The sequence below is a fragment of the Arvicanthis niloticus genome, chromosome 21, assembly GCF_011762505.2.
Source record: "Arvicanthis niloticus isolate mArvNil1 chromosome 21, mArvNil1.pat.X, whole genome shotgun sequence".
Classification (NCBI taxonomy): Eukaryota; Metazoa; Chordata; class Mammalia; order Rodentia; family Muridae; genus Arvicanthis; species Arvicanthis niloticus.
In genome coordinates, this window is record NC_047678.1 from 43,719,577 (window position 1) to 43,736,787 (window position 17,211).

The 17,211-nt window shown below is 39.3% G+C and overlaps 1 protein-coding gene across 1 annotated transcript in view; it reads left to right on the top strand.

Annotated features, from left to right (window-relative positions):
• The window catches only part of Sacm1l (SAC1 like phosphatidylinositide phosphatase), a 69,118-nt gene that overhangs the window by 18,663 nt on the left and 33,244 nt on the right, over positions 1–17,211 (top strand). The window contains exons 3-7 of the mRNA XM_034484076.2: positions 2,161–2,235; positions 4,113–4,240; positions 9,764–9,913; positions 16,135–16,194; positions 16,520–16,553. Of these exons, the coding sequence (XP_034339967.1) occupies positions 2,161–2,235; positions 4,113–4,240; positions 9,764–9,913; positions 16,135–16,194; positions 16,520–16,553 (447 nt within the window). The remainder of the gene's footprint in view (positions 1–2,160; positions 2,236–4,112; positions 4,241–9,763; positions 9,914–16,134; positions 16,195–16,519; positions 16,554–17,211) is intronic.

Sequence of the window (17,211 nt, forward strand, 5' to 3'; positions counted from 1 at the left end):
ACATTACTCCAACAGAGACCCTATCTCGAAAGATTTGAATAGTCAGAGTATGTATTTAGTAATAATGTTTCAATAAGTAAAGTAAAATATAAAAATATTTTCAGTAAGCCAGGCAGTGGTGGCGTACGCCTTTAATCCCAGCACTTGGGAGGCAGAGGCAGGCGGATTTCTGAGTTGGAGGCCAGCCTGGTCTACAGAGTGAGTTCCAGGACAGCCAGGGCTACACAGAGAAACCCTGTCTTGAAAAACCAAAAAAAAAAATTTTTTTTCAGTAGATTAATAAGGTGTAAGAAAAATATAAATAAACTTACCACATGTATGAGTAACTGGCTATTACTATAAGCACTTTAGTTTTTCTTTGACAAATGCCATTAGAATTCTGTTTTAGGTTGATAATTAACATGTTCTGTCTGTTTCTTGCTTAATAGTTTCTCTTCTAGGCAGCTGATTAATTTTTACTCTTTTGTTTTGTTTGTTTGTTTGTTTGTTTGTTTTTTTGTTTTTTTCAAGACAGGGTTTCTCTGTGTATCCCTGGCTGTCCTGGAACTCACTCCGTAGACCAGGCTGGCCTCGAACTCAGAAATCTGCCTGCCTCTGCCTCCCAAGTGCTGGGATTAAAGGCGTGCACCACCACTGCTCATCTTAATTTTTACTCTTTTTAATATACTCCCAGAGGTGTATTATACCACTCAACATTTACTCACTAGTGATATAAGCTAGTGCTTTGTAAGTGTTTTAGTGAAGTGTATTCTCAGTTATTTTTGGACGAGCAATGACTTTACTTGTAGGTAAAGATTGTAGCTCCATTTTAGTAGACTGACATGTGATGGTCAGGACAGATTTGATGTAAGGTGATAGTACCAACAGTCCTTGGTGGAGTGAAGTGACTTGGATACAAAGTCAGTGATAGCGAGGGGCTAACTCATCACCAGTAGCAATGCAGACTGTGGCCATAGGAAACAGATTCTTTTTCTTCCATGAAAAACTAACATCTATCCTGAGAATTGCTGCAGTTTTGTTGTTACTTTGCTGTGGTCAGTAAATCTTACCATTCTACCAGTAAGTAGTACACTTGAGTTTGCCAGATAATCTCATATTCAGAAGAAAATATTCTCATGATTTATTGCTCAGACAGTCTTGCTATGTAACCTAGGCTATCCTTGAACTTGATGTTTAACTCATTTCTAGTTTTCATACTGGGTAATTATAGAATATTTTTGTTGAATCAGTTGAATTTTTGAGGATAAACATAAATGGATCTTGACCATTTTTAGTATTTTATTTAGAATTAGTTATTTAGAATAAGACAATGACTACTACCACTGAATTTAAGGGACCAGGACTTGTGCTTACAGTAGTAAGATTCGAATTGATAAGTTGAAAGAAAACTGGGGGAAAAAAGCTTAATAAAATAAAGATTTTCAGCAACATAGATTGGAGAACTTTGTATTTGAGAATGACTGCTTTCTTTTACTGTCTCTCAGAGTTTTGTTCTTACTTGAGCCTGTGAGAGATGAATAGTGGTATTTGAATTTGAATCAACCAAAACAAGTTTGTTTGATATGGAATTTCCCATCTGCCTTTGGAGCATTATTTTCTAAACAAAATTACTACAGAATAATGTTCTGTGAAAATTATTGGCTGAAAGTTTAATAATTCTGATATGCATTCTCTAAGATACAATTTTATTAAAAAAAAATCAAGGTAGTATGTTGCCCTTTTGTCTGCCTGTGTGCACTGTTGCCTGCCCATGTGCACTGTTGCTAGACACAGGAGGAGGAAGCGCTTGCTTCCTTTTTTTCACTTGGCTCTCAGGCATTGATGGACAGCTCTACTTCTATGTAAGATCAGACCCTTGTCTCAGATCCTTCTTTCTACCTACTCCTAAAGGGGTTGATAGTGTTCAGTCTCTGGCAACATTAGAAATTGCCCATAACTTACCTGATGAGGAAACTCAAGTATGTTGTTTGGTTTTTGATACCATCTTCTTTTAATCACACGGACTAATGTATTTTATGTTCTTCAAAAAAATGGAGGTCTGATATTAATGAAAAAATGCTAGTTTTTGTTTTTAGAACAATACGTTTAAATTGATTTACTTGAAATTACTTAAACTAGATTTTTATTTTGTTGGTGAGCTTTTCTATTCTTCTTTTTAAGTCAAAAAAGATGTTCCTCCTTCTGCTGTTACAAGACCAATATTTGGGATAATGGGCACAATCCATCTGGTGGCAGGTAAGAGAAAATAAGCCATAGTGAACAAAGAAGGTAATTAAACGAATAACATTAGATAATGAAGAAAGTGTTCTTCCCGTCATTCTTCAGCTAAGTCTCTAGGTTAATTTGTCCTTAGTTTCTAAAAGATAATATTCTCTAAACAGTTAAATTTATCATCCTGAAGTATTCATTTTAAAAGAAAGGTTTCATGTTTGATTTTATTCTACAGTTGAAAGCTCATAAATATATATAAATTCTGAGAACATTTAGTGTTTGTTTGTTTGAGACAGGGTTTCTCTGCATGGTCCTGGCTATCCTGGAAGTTTCTATATATATCATGCTGATCTGGAACTCATAGAGATCTTCCTACCTCTGCCTCCCAAGTGCTGGGAGGAAAGGCATGTACCACCATGCCTGGCCCATTTAAAAAATTACAATGCATTGATTCATCAGAGTATGACAACCCGTCAACCTTATACTGAAATGACAGCATATATTACACTGTAATATTTGGTATGCATTATTAAGAAGGTATTTGTTTGAGACATGGTCTTAATCTATAACTATAGCTGGGTTTGAACTCTCTCTATATTCAAAGCTGGCCTCCAACTCACTCTCTTGCCTCTGCCTCCCATGTGCTGGGATTATAGGCATGTGTAATAAGGTGCATTTCCATTTGAATTTCATTTTATTGAACTTTTTAAAAAAGTTTCTTTTTTTTAAATTTCAGTCACAATGTTAGGTGCTGAGTTACAAAAGATTTCAAATGTTCCTTTTCTTTTTGTAATTCATAATCTAGTGATGGAGGTATACAGGTAATAAGATACTGTAGCACAGTATGACAGCTTCTAGGAAAGATTTATATGTAGTAAAACCTCTGGGCAGGGCAGTTGGAAGTAGAACATGGAACCCATAGATCATAAAAATTAATATGAGAGCTGGGATTATAGGTAGGTGATAGTGTTTGCCTGTCATGTGCAAGACCCCAGCTTCTGTTTTCTGTCTCACACAAGGAAGGGTGAGGGAAGCATGTGTAACGATCAGGGTAAAGACTGGTGTATTGTGCATGGCTGTCGCGGTGCTGATTTCTAACTACTGCTCCTTTGTAGGTTCACAGTATCTAGGTAGGTATTCTGCCCCAGCACACTGTGCACCATTTAGGACACAGGAATGGTGCAGAGGGGATTGCCCTGCAGTGCTCAGACCTTGTAAATTCTTGTGTTTCAAGTTACAAGCTTGGAAAACAACGATAAGCAGAGTCCTGTGTGCCTTGAGAGTGACAGGAGAGAAACGATATTTTCTCTCTACTCTCTACTGGATGAGCTCAATTCTTTGGCTATCAAAAGGTTTGCTTTTATCTTCTTGAGAAAAATATTGTCCTTTTAATAGGATTTTTTTCTAAATGTATATTCTTCTTCTTCTTCTTTTTTTTTTTTAATTTTATTTATTTAATGTATGTGAGTACTCCATTGCTTCAGACACACCAGAAGAGGGCATCAGATCCCATTACAGATGGTTGTGAGCCACCATGTGGTTGCTGGGAATTGAACTCAGGACCTCTGGAAGAGCAGTCAGAGCTCTTAACCACTGAGCCATCTCTCCAGCCCTATATATTATTCTTTCTATTCATAAATTTTAAGAATGCTTTAAAAAAATGGGCCCTTTATTAGAGGAGCTCAATGTAGTCTCATTTTTCCAGACTTTAAAGTTTACATGTAAGGGCTAGTAATTTGTGTTTTCTGTTTGTTGTTTTTGTCATATGCTAGAACTTAAACCCAGGGTCTCACATATGCTGAGCCATAGGCTTTACCACTGACCTTAATCCCCAGCCCCATTCTGTATTTTTTTTTTTAAACATTTGCCTTTTTTCTCTCTCTCTTTTTTTTTTTTTTCAGGTAATTATCTTGTTGTCATTACCAAAAAGGTGAAAGTAGGTGAATTTTTTAATCATGCAATCTGGAAAGCCACAGATTTTGATGTTCTGTCTTATAAGAAGACAATGTTGCACTTAACTGATATTCAGGTAAGACTTTAGTAGTTATTAATTGCAAAGCTCAAAAATGCCATGCAGTAGGGGTTGTAAAATGTAGATGGATTTATTATAAGCCTAATCATTAGACAATTTGTAAATAAAGCTGTTCTACGACATTTCTACCTATTCATGAAAATATTCTTTAATGGACTGGAGAGATGACTCTGTGGTTAAGAGCACTGAGTGCTCTTCCAGAGGACTCTGGGTTCAATTTTCAGCACCCACATGGTAGTTCACAACTCTCTAGGTCCAAGGGATCTGACATCTCACACAGACACACGTGTAGGTAAAACACCAATGCACATTTTTTAGAAAAATTATTAAAACAGAAATTTTTAAAAGTTTATGTATTTTGTTGGTTTTATTTTTAAGTAATGAAAAATTTAAATTATGAAGTTCTTACAGAGAAAAGAGGACAAATAGAATGCCCAAGAACTTTATACATTCTGGGTGGTGATGGTACATATCTTTAATGCCAGCACTTGGAAGGCAGAGGCAGGCAGAGCTTTGAGTTGGAGGCCAGGCCAGCCTGGTCTACAGAGCGAATTCCAGGACAGCCAGGGGTACACAGAGAAACCCCCATCTTCAAAAACGAAAAATAAATAAAAATAAAAAAACCCTTAATATTCGGCCCTGGCTGAGTATTCATTATAGAAAAATAAAATATTAGATACTTTTGAGATTGTTTTCCATTTCTTTTTTCTTCCAGAAGAAAGTTTTCTTCACTGTTAATCACATGGGACAGATAAGACACACACACACACACACACACACACACACACATTAGAGAGAGAGTGAGTATGTGTGTGCGCACAGAACATGTGCATATATTTTCACATGCTCTTCTCTTTGCTCATTTCTTTTGTCTACAGATTTCTGTTACTTGGTCTAGTTAACACTACACTCCTAACAACACAGTAAATGTTTGTGACCAAGGCATAGTAACTGAAGAAGTAACTTAACAAACATGGAAGTACAAACAAACAAAAATGATAACTCTGAAAGTGATTTGAAATTGGGCGAATGATGGAGCCATGGAGTAGCTGAATGAGGGGAACATAGCAGTCACCAGCCTAGAGACTGGGCACAAAGCCGGGGGTCAGCTACCCAGTTACCATCACAATGGAGTGGCTGATACAGAAAGGAAGGGCAAGTGATATCTGCAGTACACTTTTGGTTAAAGAAACTTCTAAATTACTATATGGCATCCAGAGTGCAAAGGATAAAATGCCAAAAACTCCTTTAGACCTAGAAAAGTTGGTAACATTTACCAATGTCAGAGTAGATATTCTCAATCATAAATTATATGACAAGGAGCAGTGGGCAGGCACTGCTCAGGCTTCTTAATTAATTCTTTTTGAAGTAAAATGTTTTTACTTTTTATGTTTCTGATAGTTTGAGTTATAAACTGAACCCAGCAGCACCTACTACTGGGTGTAGTGGTATACACTTGTAATTCCAGCACTTAGAGACTAAGACAGGAGGAGCCAGAATTCAGGCCCAGCTGAGCTGTATAATGAGGCTGTATGTCAGAGATGTAAATATATTCACTCGTTAAATACAATGCTGACATTACTTTCACTTCATTTATAACTTGTAATTGTTGGAGTTCAGGGATTGCCACATAGACCATATAAACACTGATTTCAGTTAAACAACAACAGTGTATTGAGTGCATACCCCAAGACTGATTGATCAGGGCCACAACACAGGACTTGCAAACCTAATTGTGGTGCTAGTATGTTCTTAGGGAAGGGTTTTTATAGGAAAAACAAAGTTCAGAAGTGCAGAAGGCAAAGGTGGAGGCAGTACATTTTGGCTAACTAAACAAAGAATTATCAGCTGACTTTTAGACTGATTGGTCCTAAGTGAGGTAAGAGGGATGGTGGACGGGTGGTGAACAGGGGAATTTCAGCATTGAGATAACAAAGCATAAATAATACAGTCACAGTGTTAGGAGCTTTCAGGAGAAGTTTTCAGTGTCAGCTATGGATAGTTACTTCTGGGAAGTGGAGTCTGAGAACCTGAACTTACTTTCACCTTATGAGCAAAATGGAGACTGAATACAAAATGGCTACAGTTAGGTTAAAAGGAGCAGGCCTCCACAGCAATAAGAACACCTTTTTTCCCTTTAGTTTTTGAGACTGGGTTTCTCTGTGTACCCCTGGACGTCCCGGAAATCACTCTGTAGATCAGACTGGTCTCCAACTCAAAGATCTGCCTGCCTTTGCCTTCCAAGGTCCGGAATTAAAGGTGTGTGCCACCACCAACTGGCTTATGTTTGCTGTTGTTGTTTGGTTGTTTTTTTATGTGTATGAATTGTTTTGCCTCCATGTATGCATGTGCACTACCTATGTGCCTGGTACCTATAGAGATCAGAAAAAGGCATTGAGTCCCTTGGAAATAGAGTCACGGATAATTGTGAGCTGTCATGTAGGTGCTGAGAACTGAACCCCAGTCTTCTAGAAGAGCAGCCATTGCTCTTAACTTCTGAGCCATCTCTTCATACCCAAGAACATTTTTAATATTTTCATAAAACTCTTAAAGGTTATAGAACAATCAATTTTCCAGTGGCTTATATAAAATAATTTGTTATTAATGTTAATATAACATGGTGTGGTGGTGCATGCCTTTAATCCCAGCACTTGGGAGGCAGAGGCAGGAGGATGTCATCTTGGTCTACAAAGTGAGTTCCAGGATAGCCAGGGCTACCCAGAGAAACCCTGTCTCAGCACTGCCCCCCCCCCCCCATATACATATATATCATAGTAAATTTTTATACTGTTACAAAGTAAAGATTACTTATTTTCCAAAGGTATTTTTGCTTGAAATTTGTGTGATACTTTCACAAATTGCATTGTCCTATTTTATTTTTAAATCGTGTGTGTGTGTGTGTGTGTGTGTGTGTGATTGTGTGAGTATATAGACTGGCAGGTATGTGCCATGGTCCACATGTAGTGGTCAGAAGACAATTTTAGGTGTTGGTCCTCATTTTTGTTTGAGACAGGTCTCTAGTCTGTCTCCACAATCACAGTCCATGAGCTTTCAGGTATTCTGTTTCCACATTCCACCTTACTGGGGGAGCACTGGGATTATGGATGTCACCACTGTGCCCAGGGTTAGGTGGCTCCTAGGGATCTGAACTCAGATCCTCATGCTTGCATGGCAAGCATTGTACCCACCAAGCAATAATCTACCAAGCCCCCTATTAAAGTTTTGAAACTTTGTACAAGTGATTATTGGGGTTACAAAGTTACATCTCTTCAGAATGCTTGTTTCCAAAGTAATTTACAGTGTTTGTTCTTTAAAAATACTCTTCCCACCTATCCCCATTATGTAACTCTGTGTGTCCTGGAGCTCACTGTGTAGACCAGGCTGACCTCAAACCTACCAAGATTCTGCCTGGAGTGCCTGGATTAAAGCATATACATTTAAAAATGTTTTTTACTTGAGTTTTCTTTGAGTTTGATTGCTTGCTTGTTTTGGTTTTGTTGTTGTTGTTGTTTGTTTTTCTGGTGAGACAGTGCCTTACTATGTAGCTATGGCAGGCATGGAACTCAGAGGGATCCACCTGCCTCTGCTTTCTGGGCACTAGGATTAAAGGTATTGTACCACTGTTCCTGGGTACCAAGGTTAATTTTAATTTTTTTTTTATAGGTTTTGTTTTTTTGTGTGTGAATCAGTGTATTTAATTAGGGTTACTTATGGTGCTGGAGAGATGGCTTAGTGGTTAAGAGCACTGACTGTTCTTCCAGAGATCCTGAGTACAATTCCCAGAAACCACATGGTAGCTCACAACCATCTGCAATGGGATCTGATGTCCTCTTCTGGTGTATCTGAATACAGCTACAGTGTGCTCACAATCAATCAATCAATCAATCAATCAATCAATCAATCAATCTTTTTTAAAAATAGGGTTACTTACATAGGAGCAAAGGCATCATACCAGAAAATATCTCTCCCACCCCCAACATCCATCTTATCCTCAGGGAGGAAGCATATCCTGTTTGTTTCTGCAAGACTTGTTTTCCCAGAACATAGGCCTTACCCGTAAAACCGCCAAATCATAGCACTGCCAAAGTAAAACTATAAGATATGCTTTTTATGCTTTAGAATTTCCTTTTTCCTGATATATTAGTATATTCATTCTCCATGAGAAATAATACTTTAAACAAATAAAAATGAAGCTCAGAGTTCAGCCTTTAAAGCACTTGCGTTGCCACCATGAGGACCTGAGTTTGATCCCTAGAACTCCAACTAAAACCCAACATGGTCATTCATATAATCCAGTGATGATAGGAGACAAACACAAAGGAATTCCTAGGCCTTGTTGACCAAACAGCCTCAATGAATCCATGAGTTCCAGGGCTCTAAGAAATTTCATCTCAATAAAGAGAGATGGTGGGACCTGGAGAGATGTCTTAGTGGTTAAGAGCACTTGTTGCTCTTGCAGATGATATGGATTTGGTTCATAGCTCCTACGGGGTGGCTTACAACTATCCATACCTTCAGTTTCAGGGGATCTGATGCCCTCTTCTGCCACTAGGCTCACACATGGTATACATACATACATACATACATACATGCCTCTATATATGTATATAAAACATTCATATACATAAAATAAATACAAATTATAAAAAAGATAGATGGTGTCCTAAGTAATAACACCCAAGGCTATTCTCTGGTTTCCATACCCCCTCCATGCAATGTCATACACACCAACACATGTGTACATACACATATATCTTGTATAAATAAAAGTAGCTGTGTTCATTATAACTACTTAGGAATATTTTCTTGGACAATTTCTTAATAACTACTATGTTATCAAACCATAAGGCTAAATTTTGTGATGTTTACTACATATTTTTTGCTTTTGCTAGTCTGTGCTCAAATGTGGAATATATACATTTGTAACATCTAAGTTTACATATTAATTGTTTGATGACAGCTGAACATTACCAGACCTTGACAGTTTAATTTTTAAACAATTTTTCTTTTTTAAAAGTCAGTACTGTTTTTAACTGGGAAAGCCAGCTAAAATTATTATTATTCCAAAATAAAGGTAATACTAATTTTACTAGGCTTTCTAATCTTTCTTTTAATTAAAAAAATGATCATTTTATTTCCTGTTCCATCTAAACCAGTGAAGTTTTCTGAAAGTGAGGCCAGTGCTAATCTTGATTCGTGTGTTTCAGTGTTAGTGAAGATGATATGGTGAGCCATGCAGGGTAGTGAGGGGCAGAGACACACTGAGGTCTGTGCTGTAACCTACGGTGAGTGTCATCTTAAAACAACTCCTCTGCTTGAGATAGTTGATATCAAAGGGAGGAGGCTGTACCTGAACCAAGTGTGTTTAATCCCTGCAGGGTAGAGTATTCCCATCTCTGGCCGAGTGCTTATTTCAGTGATATTTAATGGGGCTGTTTTTAATTTTACTGTCTTTTCATGCTGATAGATTTTCTTTTCAACTGTTACCTGTATTAAACTCTCCCTTTTTCTTCTTTATAGTTACAAGATAATAAAACTTTCCTAGCAATGCTAAACCATGTCTTGAGTACGGATGGATTTTACTTTTCAACAACATATGACCTGACTCACACTTTGCAGCGGCTATCTAACACGAGTCCAGAGTTCCAGGAAATGAGTCTCTTAGAGAGGGTAAGCTGGCTCTTCAGGTATTAATTTATTTTTAGTTGCTTTTAAAAGGGGCATGTCTCTTTTACCTATAATACTTATCATTTTTTTTCTAACACTTATGTTCCAATCCTGGAGATAAACTCAGGGCTTCATTTGTGCTAGGCAAGCGCTCTCCCACTGCACCGTGTCCCCAGCTCTGTTTTGATTGCCTTACTCTTGACTGTATTAGAATCTTAAGTGTGACTTGGAAAGCATACTATGTTTCAAATGTCTTAGCCCTGTATGTATGTACACAGCCAAAACTGAGATAAATTGAGGTAAATACTCAGGAATCTAGTCACCCAGGTGATTAGGTGAAAACTTTTCAGAATGTGTGTATGCTTGTTATGTGTGTACACAGAATACAGTGTTGGAGATTGAGCCCAGGGCTTTGCACATATTAGGCAAGCACTTTACCACTGAACTACATTCCAACCCAGAGTTTGTAATTTTTTAACACATATTATCAGGCTATTAAATGTAAACTCAGGTGTCAAGTCTTGAAGCTAGAATTGTGGTATGTGCATGAGTGATTTCAAGCTAGAGTTGTGGTGTGTGCATGTGTGATTTCATCGCTTTTAGTTCAGCACTATTAGCAACATAATTAAGCTTATAAAAATAACATCAGTGTCCTACTAGGTAATGGCCTGTCAACTGTAGGAGAGACAGCAATTTATTGATTTAAGACGCTGAGCCAGTTAGGAAGGTGCAGGCCTGTAATCTCGGCTCCAGAGGTGTGTACTCCTTCTCGATCTTGTTCTGCTCTTACACTCTCATATCATGATCTCACCCCCAGGCTGGCCTTGAAGTCACTGTGTGAAGTCACTGTGTGGCCTAAGAAGGCCTTGACTTTTGAATCCTCTTACCTCAGCCTTGTAATGGGATTACAAAGCTTGTGCCACAGGTTTTGCTAGAATGAACGTACTTTTAATATTAGGCTTTAAATGCTCTCAACTGAGTTTCTGCTGCCTAGGGACATGGCTTTTTGCTGCCTTGGTTTTATTTATATTTTAAATGTGAGGTGCTGGAGCTTAAACCAAGGACCTCATACATGCTATGAAGCATTTTATCACTAAGCCATGTCCCTAGTCCTGCCTTTATTTTTTTCTTTAATAAATCATGGACATAGTTAGGGGCATACAGAATTATAAAGGTTTCTATCTGTATCACATTGCCAGTCATGGACCATTTTGACTAGTGAAAATGATAAATGTCTCTAATTTAGTATTTTAGCTGTTTAGAGTTAAGATTTTACATTGTAACCAAGTAAAATTGTATGTTAAGTTAGATATAAGCTAAATAATCAAGAAATTGGGCTTTTAAACAAAAGAGACTGATGCTTTTGAAAACCAATTGCTGTCCTCCTGACATGCCTATCAAACTTCTCTCCTGTCTCTCCCGTGCTTGTTGTATGCCAGGCATGTACTACTTAATGGGGACCCAAAATGAAAAACTGAAGCCCTTGTACTATGGGAGGAGCCTTCAGTATATCAGAGAGGTCATAGTGCAAGCATTCACAAGTAGAGGTGACTGCCACTGGAGACAAGTCAAAGCTTAGTGGCATCCTGTAGGAAGGAGAGTCTGGTTCTGCTTGGTAGTGCCAGAGACGGCTCTGCCAAGGAAGGGTGCTTTGGAGCTAAGGCTTACCAGTTAGATGACAAATAGATGAGGAAGGCTTTGGCAAGGGAGTAAAACAGTACCCGAGGTATAGGAGCTGGAAGCTATTTCTTCTGTGACAGAAAGGGAAGGGGTTTTTTTTGTTGTTGTTTTTTTTTTTTTTAATGTTTTTGTTTTTCTTTTGGACAAGTTCTCATTATGTAGCTCTGGCTGCCCTGGAACTCAACTACTAGACCAGGCTGGCCTCAAGCTCACAGGGATCCACCTGCCTCTGCTTCCTGAGTACCGGAGTTAAAGGTGTATGCTGCTGTACCCAGCTTTTTTTAAAGCTAAATAAAAATGTCACTTATAGAGAGCCATAAAACTGATAATTAAAAATGTATCTTCAGACAACAAAAAATTTACGTTGAATGGTCAGTGTTTTTTCATAGAATTAAGGACTTAACTTGGTTTTGGTTCCTTGGTTATATTTTTCTAACTGTTATTTTATCCTTAAAGGTTTCCATTTCAGCTTCTTAAAGACTTTGGTACTTATAAAGCTATGTGGCAGAGTCCTATGGTTTTTTTACTTGCTGCTTCCACTTATAATTCAACAGTAATTTTGCTTTAGCATTGTGCTTTTTATCAAGCTGTATTCCAAACAATTCAACTTTTTAGAAATAGCAAGTTATTATTTATAAAACTGACTTATAAAATATTTAGTTCTATAGTCATACTGTTATGCAATGATAACAATTAAGTATGGGTAGTACAAACTAATAGGGAACACACACTAAGATACTCTGCTGTCATTATCCCATAGTTCGCTATGGAATGTGGCTCAGCAAAGTGCTCTCTACTTAGTCCATTTGTTAAGCTGAGTAAACCCAGGTACCTCTGTATTTGGGAAAGATTGTTAGACTGGCAGAGGGGAGATCAGACCTTTAAGTAGCAGCTGCCTGATCTCCAGGGAGACCAAGCAAAGATATGGCTCTGAGGTGGCTGTCACTGAAGAACTAACTGAGCAGATAGCAGAAAGGACATGTGTAGAATTCCTTTACCTCTAAGGAGGACAGGCAGGAGTGGGCAAAATGGAGGCCAAATAGCTATGCAGTAGCTATACTGGGTCAAGGGTTGTCCTTGGGTGGCAATAGCTGAGACAGAGAAATGAATGTCTATTGCTGTGAAGAGACACCATGACCAAGGCAACTTTTATAAAAGACAACATTTAACTGGGACTAGCTTACACATTCAGAGGCTCAGTCCATTATCATCAAGGCAGGAAGTATGACAGTGTCCAGGCAGGATTGGCAATGGAGGAGATGAGAGTTCTACATCTTATTCCAAAGAGAACCAGAAGACTGTGTCCCACGTGGCTAGGAGGAGAGTCTCAAAGCCTACCCCTGCAGTGACACATTTCCTCCAACAAGGCCATGCCTACTCCAACAAGGGCACACTTCCTAATAGTGCCACTCCCTGGGCTAAGCATATTCAAACCACCACATTCCATTTCCCGGCCCCCATAGGCTTGTTCAAACACACGAGTCTATGGGGGGTGGGGGTCAATATAAACATAGCATTATGCAAAACACATTCAGTCCAACTTCAAAAGTCCCTGTAGTCTATAGCAGTCTCAACAATATTAAAAGTCCAAAGGTCCAAGTCTCTTCTGAGATTCGTTCAATCAAAAAGCAGATCACATACCTCAAACATTACAGGATATACATTACCATTCGAAAATATCATAGTGAGAAAAACACTGGACCAAAGAAGACCAAAATCCAGCTGAGCAAACTCTAGACTCTGCATCTCCATGTCTGACGTCAAAGATCTCCAACTCCTTTTGTCCTTGATGACTGCTGTTGGTAGATCTGGCATTCAGCAGCAAGATGCTTTGTTCTCTGGTTCCACTCCCTGTTGGTACCTTTCCTCAGCAGGTTTCCCGTGGCTCTGGCATCTTTAACATATTGGGTCCTCCAAGGCAACTTAAACTTTACATCTTCTTGTTCCAATGTCTGGGATCCACACATGATCTTCTGGGCTCCTCCAAAGGGCTTGGGTCACTTCAGCTCTGCCCTCTGTAGCACTCTAGGCTCTGGTAGACTCCACTGCACTGCTGCTTCTTTTCTTGGTGATCATCCCTTGGTTTTGGCATCTCCAATTCACTGGAGTTTTCTGCTGCAACCAGGTGTCACCAGTAGCCTCTCATAGGTTTTCTTCATGGTGCCAAGCCTTAATTTCTTTGCAAGAACCCTTCAGTCCTGGGTCATGAAATGCAAGTGAGGCTGCACCTTCACCAATGGCCTTCCCTGGCATCTCATAGTGCCATGCCTCAGCTGCTCTCCATGATCAGCTTGTAAAGTCCTCACGAAAGGGAGGAACTCCCCCCACTCAAACCTTGGGAATTCACAGCCACCCAATAACTCACAAGACACTGAATTCGATGCAAACAGCAAGAGGTATATTTTGATCCACATGCTGAGATCAAGACCTGTAACCCATGCAGGGGCAGTGGGGTCTGACCCAGGGCTTTGGAGGCAGAGGGAATTTAAAGGAAAAAACCACAACCCAGGGGGAGTGAGGGGAGTCATTGGAAAGCACCTGTGGAAAGTACCAGCCCATTATTCAGTTTGTGACAGGGTTCAAGGAACAGTCATGGAGAACATTCTGTATAGGCTATTCTCAAGAGCCTATTTGTACTCAACCATCTATCTTGTGGTCAGCCAAGTTCCTGAAACACAGAGCTCACCACCAAGCTGACCTGCACTCTTGGTTCTGCTCAGCCTACTAGGAGTTTCTGAAAAATTTTAACCCTTTCAAGCTAATGCCTTCAAAATGAATACCACCTGGTTGATTCTTATGCATTACCAAGTCCAGCTGCAGCAGGAGGTACAACCTTGGCTATCTCTGGAAAACAGCTTCCATGTGTCCTCAGAAAACATTTCCCAGAAGATTTCACCTCCGTGATGCTGATCTCTTCTTAATCACTGCTGATTTCTTGGTTCTGGCTAACTAACATCAGTTGTCCCAGTAGTCTCTTCTGTTCTTGACTAGAAATCCAGAGCCACGTGGCTGAAGCTGCTGAGTTCTGTTGCTTGCTAGGCCTGAAACATGGCTTCCTTGTTCTATTACATTTCTGTTTCCCAACTCCTTCACTTTCTCTGTAGATTAGCCTTGAACTCAGAGATCTGCATGGTTCTGTCTCCTGAATCCTGGGATCAAGGATGTGGTGTGTATCACCACGCCTGAACCTACCTTGCTCTTTACCAGTCTGACCTTGAACTTGTGCTTGCCTCTGTCCTGGAATTAAAGGTGTGTACTCTCAAGCCTGGACCTAAGCTTTTCATGGTCACTATTTCTCAAGGTGTGGATCGAAAGCTTGTGTCTTCCAGCTTCAAGATCTGGAGCACAAGTGTGCCCTCCATTTCTGGATTGTAGTTCATTCCATATTAAAAGTCCAGACTATTCCTTGTTCAATTGAAAACACAGCTAATAAGCTTAGCTAGATGAGATCTTGTACTGCGATCACCGTTCCCTTAATCTGTTTATCTCCTAGACCATAGGATTCAACTCCATTCTACTTCCTGGTGCCCCTTCATTACTTGAACCTTACATTTTGTACTTTCTAAGCTTGCTACACTTGATCAAAATGTAAACCAGAGGACAAAGTCTATGCTGGGTGTTTCTGAGACTTTGTCAATGCAATTAGTCTTAATCTCTTCACCTTAGCCTCAAGACTTTTCAGAGAGGCCAAAAAGCAGCCACATTCTTCACCATAGTATCACAAAAACAGCCTCTAGGCCACATACTGACATTCTTTTCCTCTGAAACCTCTTAAGCCAGGCCCCCGATTTCAAATCATCCTTAGCACCAAAGTCCTCCATATTCCTACTAGGATGGCCCATCAAGCCCCACTTAAAGCATTCCACCACTTTCCAAATCCAAAGTCCCCAAATCCACATTCCTCCAAACAAAAACATGCTCAGGCCTGTCACAGCAATACCCCATTCCTGGTACCGACTTCTGTCTCAGCTAGGGTTTCCATTGCTGTGAAGAGTCACCATGATCAAGGAAGCTCTTATAGAGAACATTTAATTGGGACTAGCTTACACAGTCAGAGGTTCAGCCCATTATCATCAAGGCAGGAAACATGGCAGCATCCAGGCAGACATGGTGCTGGAGGAGCTGAAAGTTCTACATCTTAATTCCAAAGGGAACCAGGAGAAGACTGTCCCATGTGGCGAGGAGGAGAGTCTCAAAGCCCACCCCCATAGTGAGCGACACACTTCCTACAAGGTCATGCCTGCTCCAAAAAGGCCATACTTCCTATCCCTGGGCCAAGCTTATGGTCAAAACACCACAGACTCTGAAAGAAATTTAGCTCTTAGCCAGTGATTACCTAGAAAGGTGGGAGAGGATACCCAGAGTTTTTGTGAGTTATAATGCAGATAGAAATGGGGAGAGGAGGAGAATTTGAAGTGAGATGTGTTTTGTTGGACATATCAGAGAAAACCATATTAGCCACCAGGCATTGATGGGTGTAATTTTCTATCTTAGAATGCTTCTGTTGCTGGAGATATTTCATTAAGTTTCAAAACTTCTCTCAGGCAGATCAGCGGTTTGTATGGAATGGGCACCTGCTCAGAGAACTGTCTGCTCAGCCAGAGGTAACGTACTCCAATTCAACTCTGCTTCCTTATCCTAATACGTGTTTGAATGTGTACTATGAAATGACTGACCACTCACTAGGGAGTGGGTAAATAATACTAATCTAACTGTAGCATACACACTCGACCATACTTTTGCCCTCTCTTACAGTTCTCTGTAGAAGTCTAATCTTGTATTGTGACAAGATGTCTGAGAAGTGTTTAGGCTCAGGGGTTTCAGAACTTTGAGTTCATTGTCTGGTGACTCCTTTGTCTGAAGGCCTTTAGTTGAGAGAACAGGCCAGGGAGCGTATTGATTCTAAACACATTGTATATCTTCTTTTAGGTTCATCGGTTTGCTCTTCCAGTGTTGCATGGCTGTATCCTTATCTGAAAATTTTGCACCTTAGTTTCTACAGTCTTTGTTTAAATTTTATTTTACATGTTTAAATGTTAAAAATGTTTAAATTTTAAGACAGATGCAGGGTCTCAAATGATGTGGAATGAATATTTCAGTATTATTAGATATTGCTGTTACTGTACAAATGTAAAACTTAGCACAGATGTAAACATCCTTTCTCCTTTTTAGATTTTTGTCCTCTGCAGAGTAAGTTCCCATTTTTGAGTTTAGGGGCTGATGGCTTTAAAACAAAGATGTATAGTGCATCTTGTTCTTTTGGAGTTACCTTGTAGCAGTGAATTACACAAGAGCAGAGTGAACCTAGTTAAATGATGCCTTTCCTTAGTGTTAAGAGGAATCAGATTAAGAACTACAGTCTTGAAAAGAAGAAAACTTTTAAATTATCATTTGAAGAATGATAAAAATATGAAAGTAGAATATAAAGAATATCACTTGGGGAAAATTAAAGTGTAATACAAAACAAATGTTTGTTTATCTAGTTGTAGATTCATTTTAAGGATACATTCTAATCAGAGATATCAAAATAAATGAAGGACGGATGTTGCAGTGTGTGCAAGTGAGTGATGCAGTCAGGACCCTGTGCATCTTTGTGTCAAGTACAGTGATGAGGTTTAGTG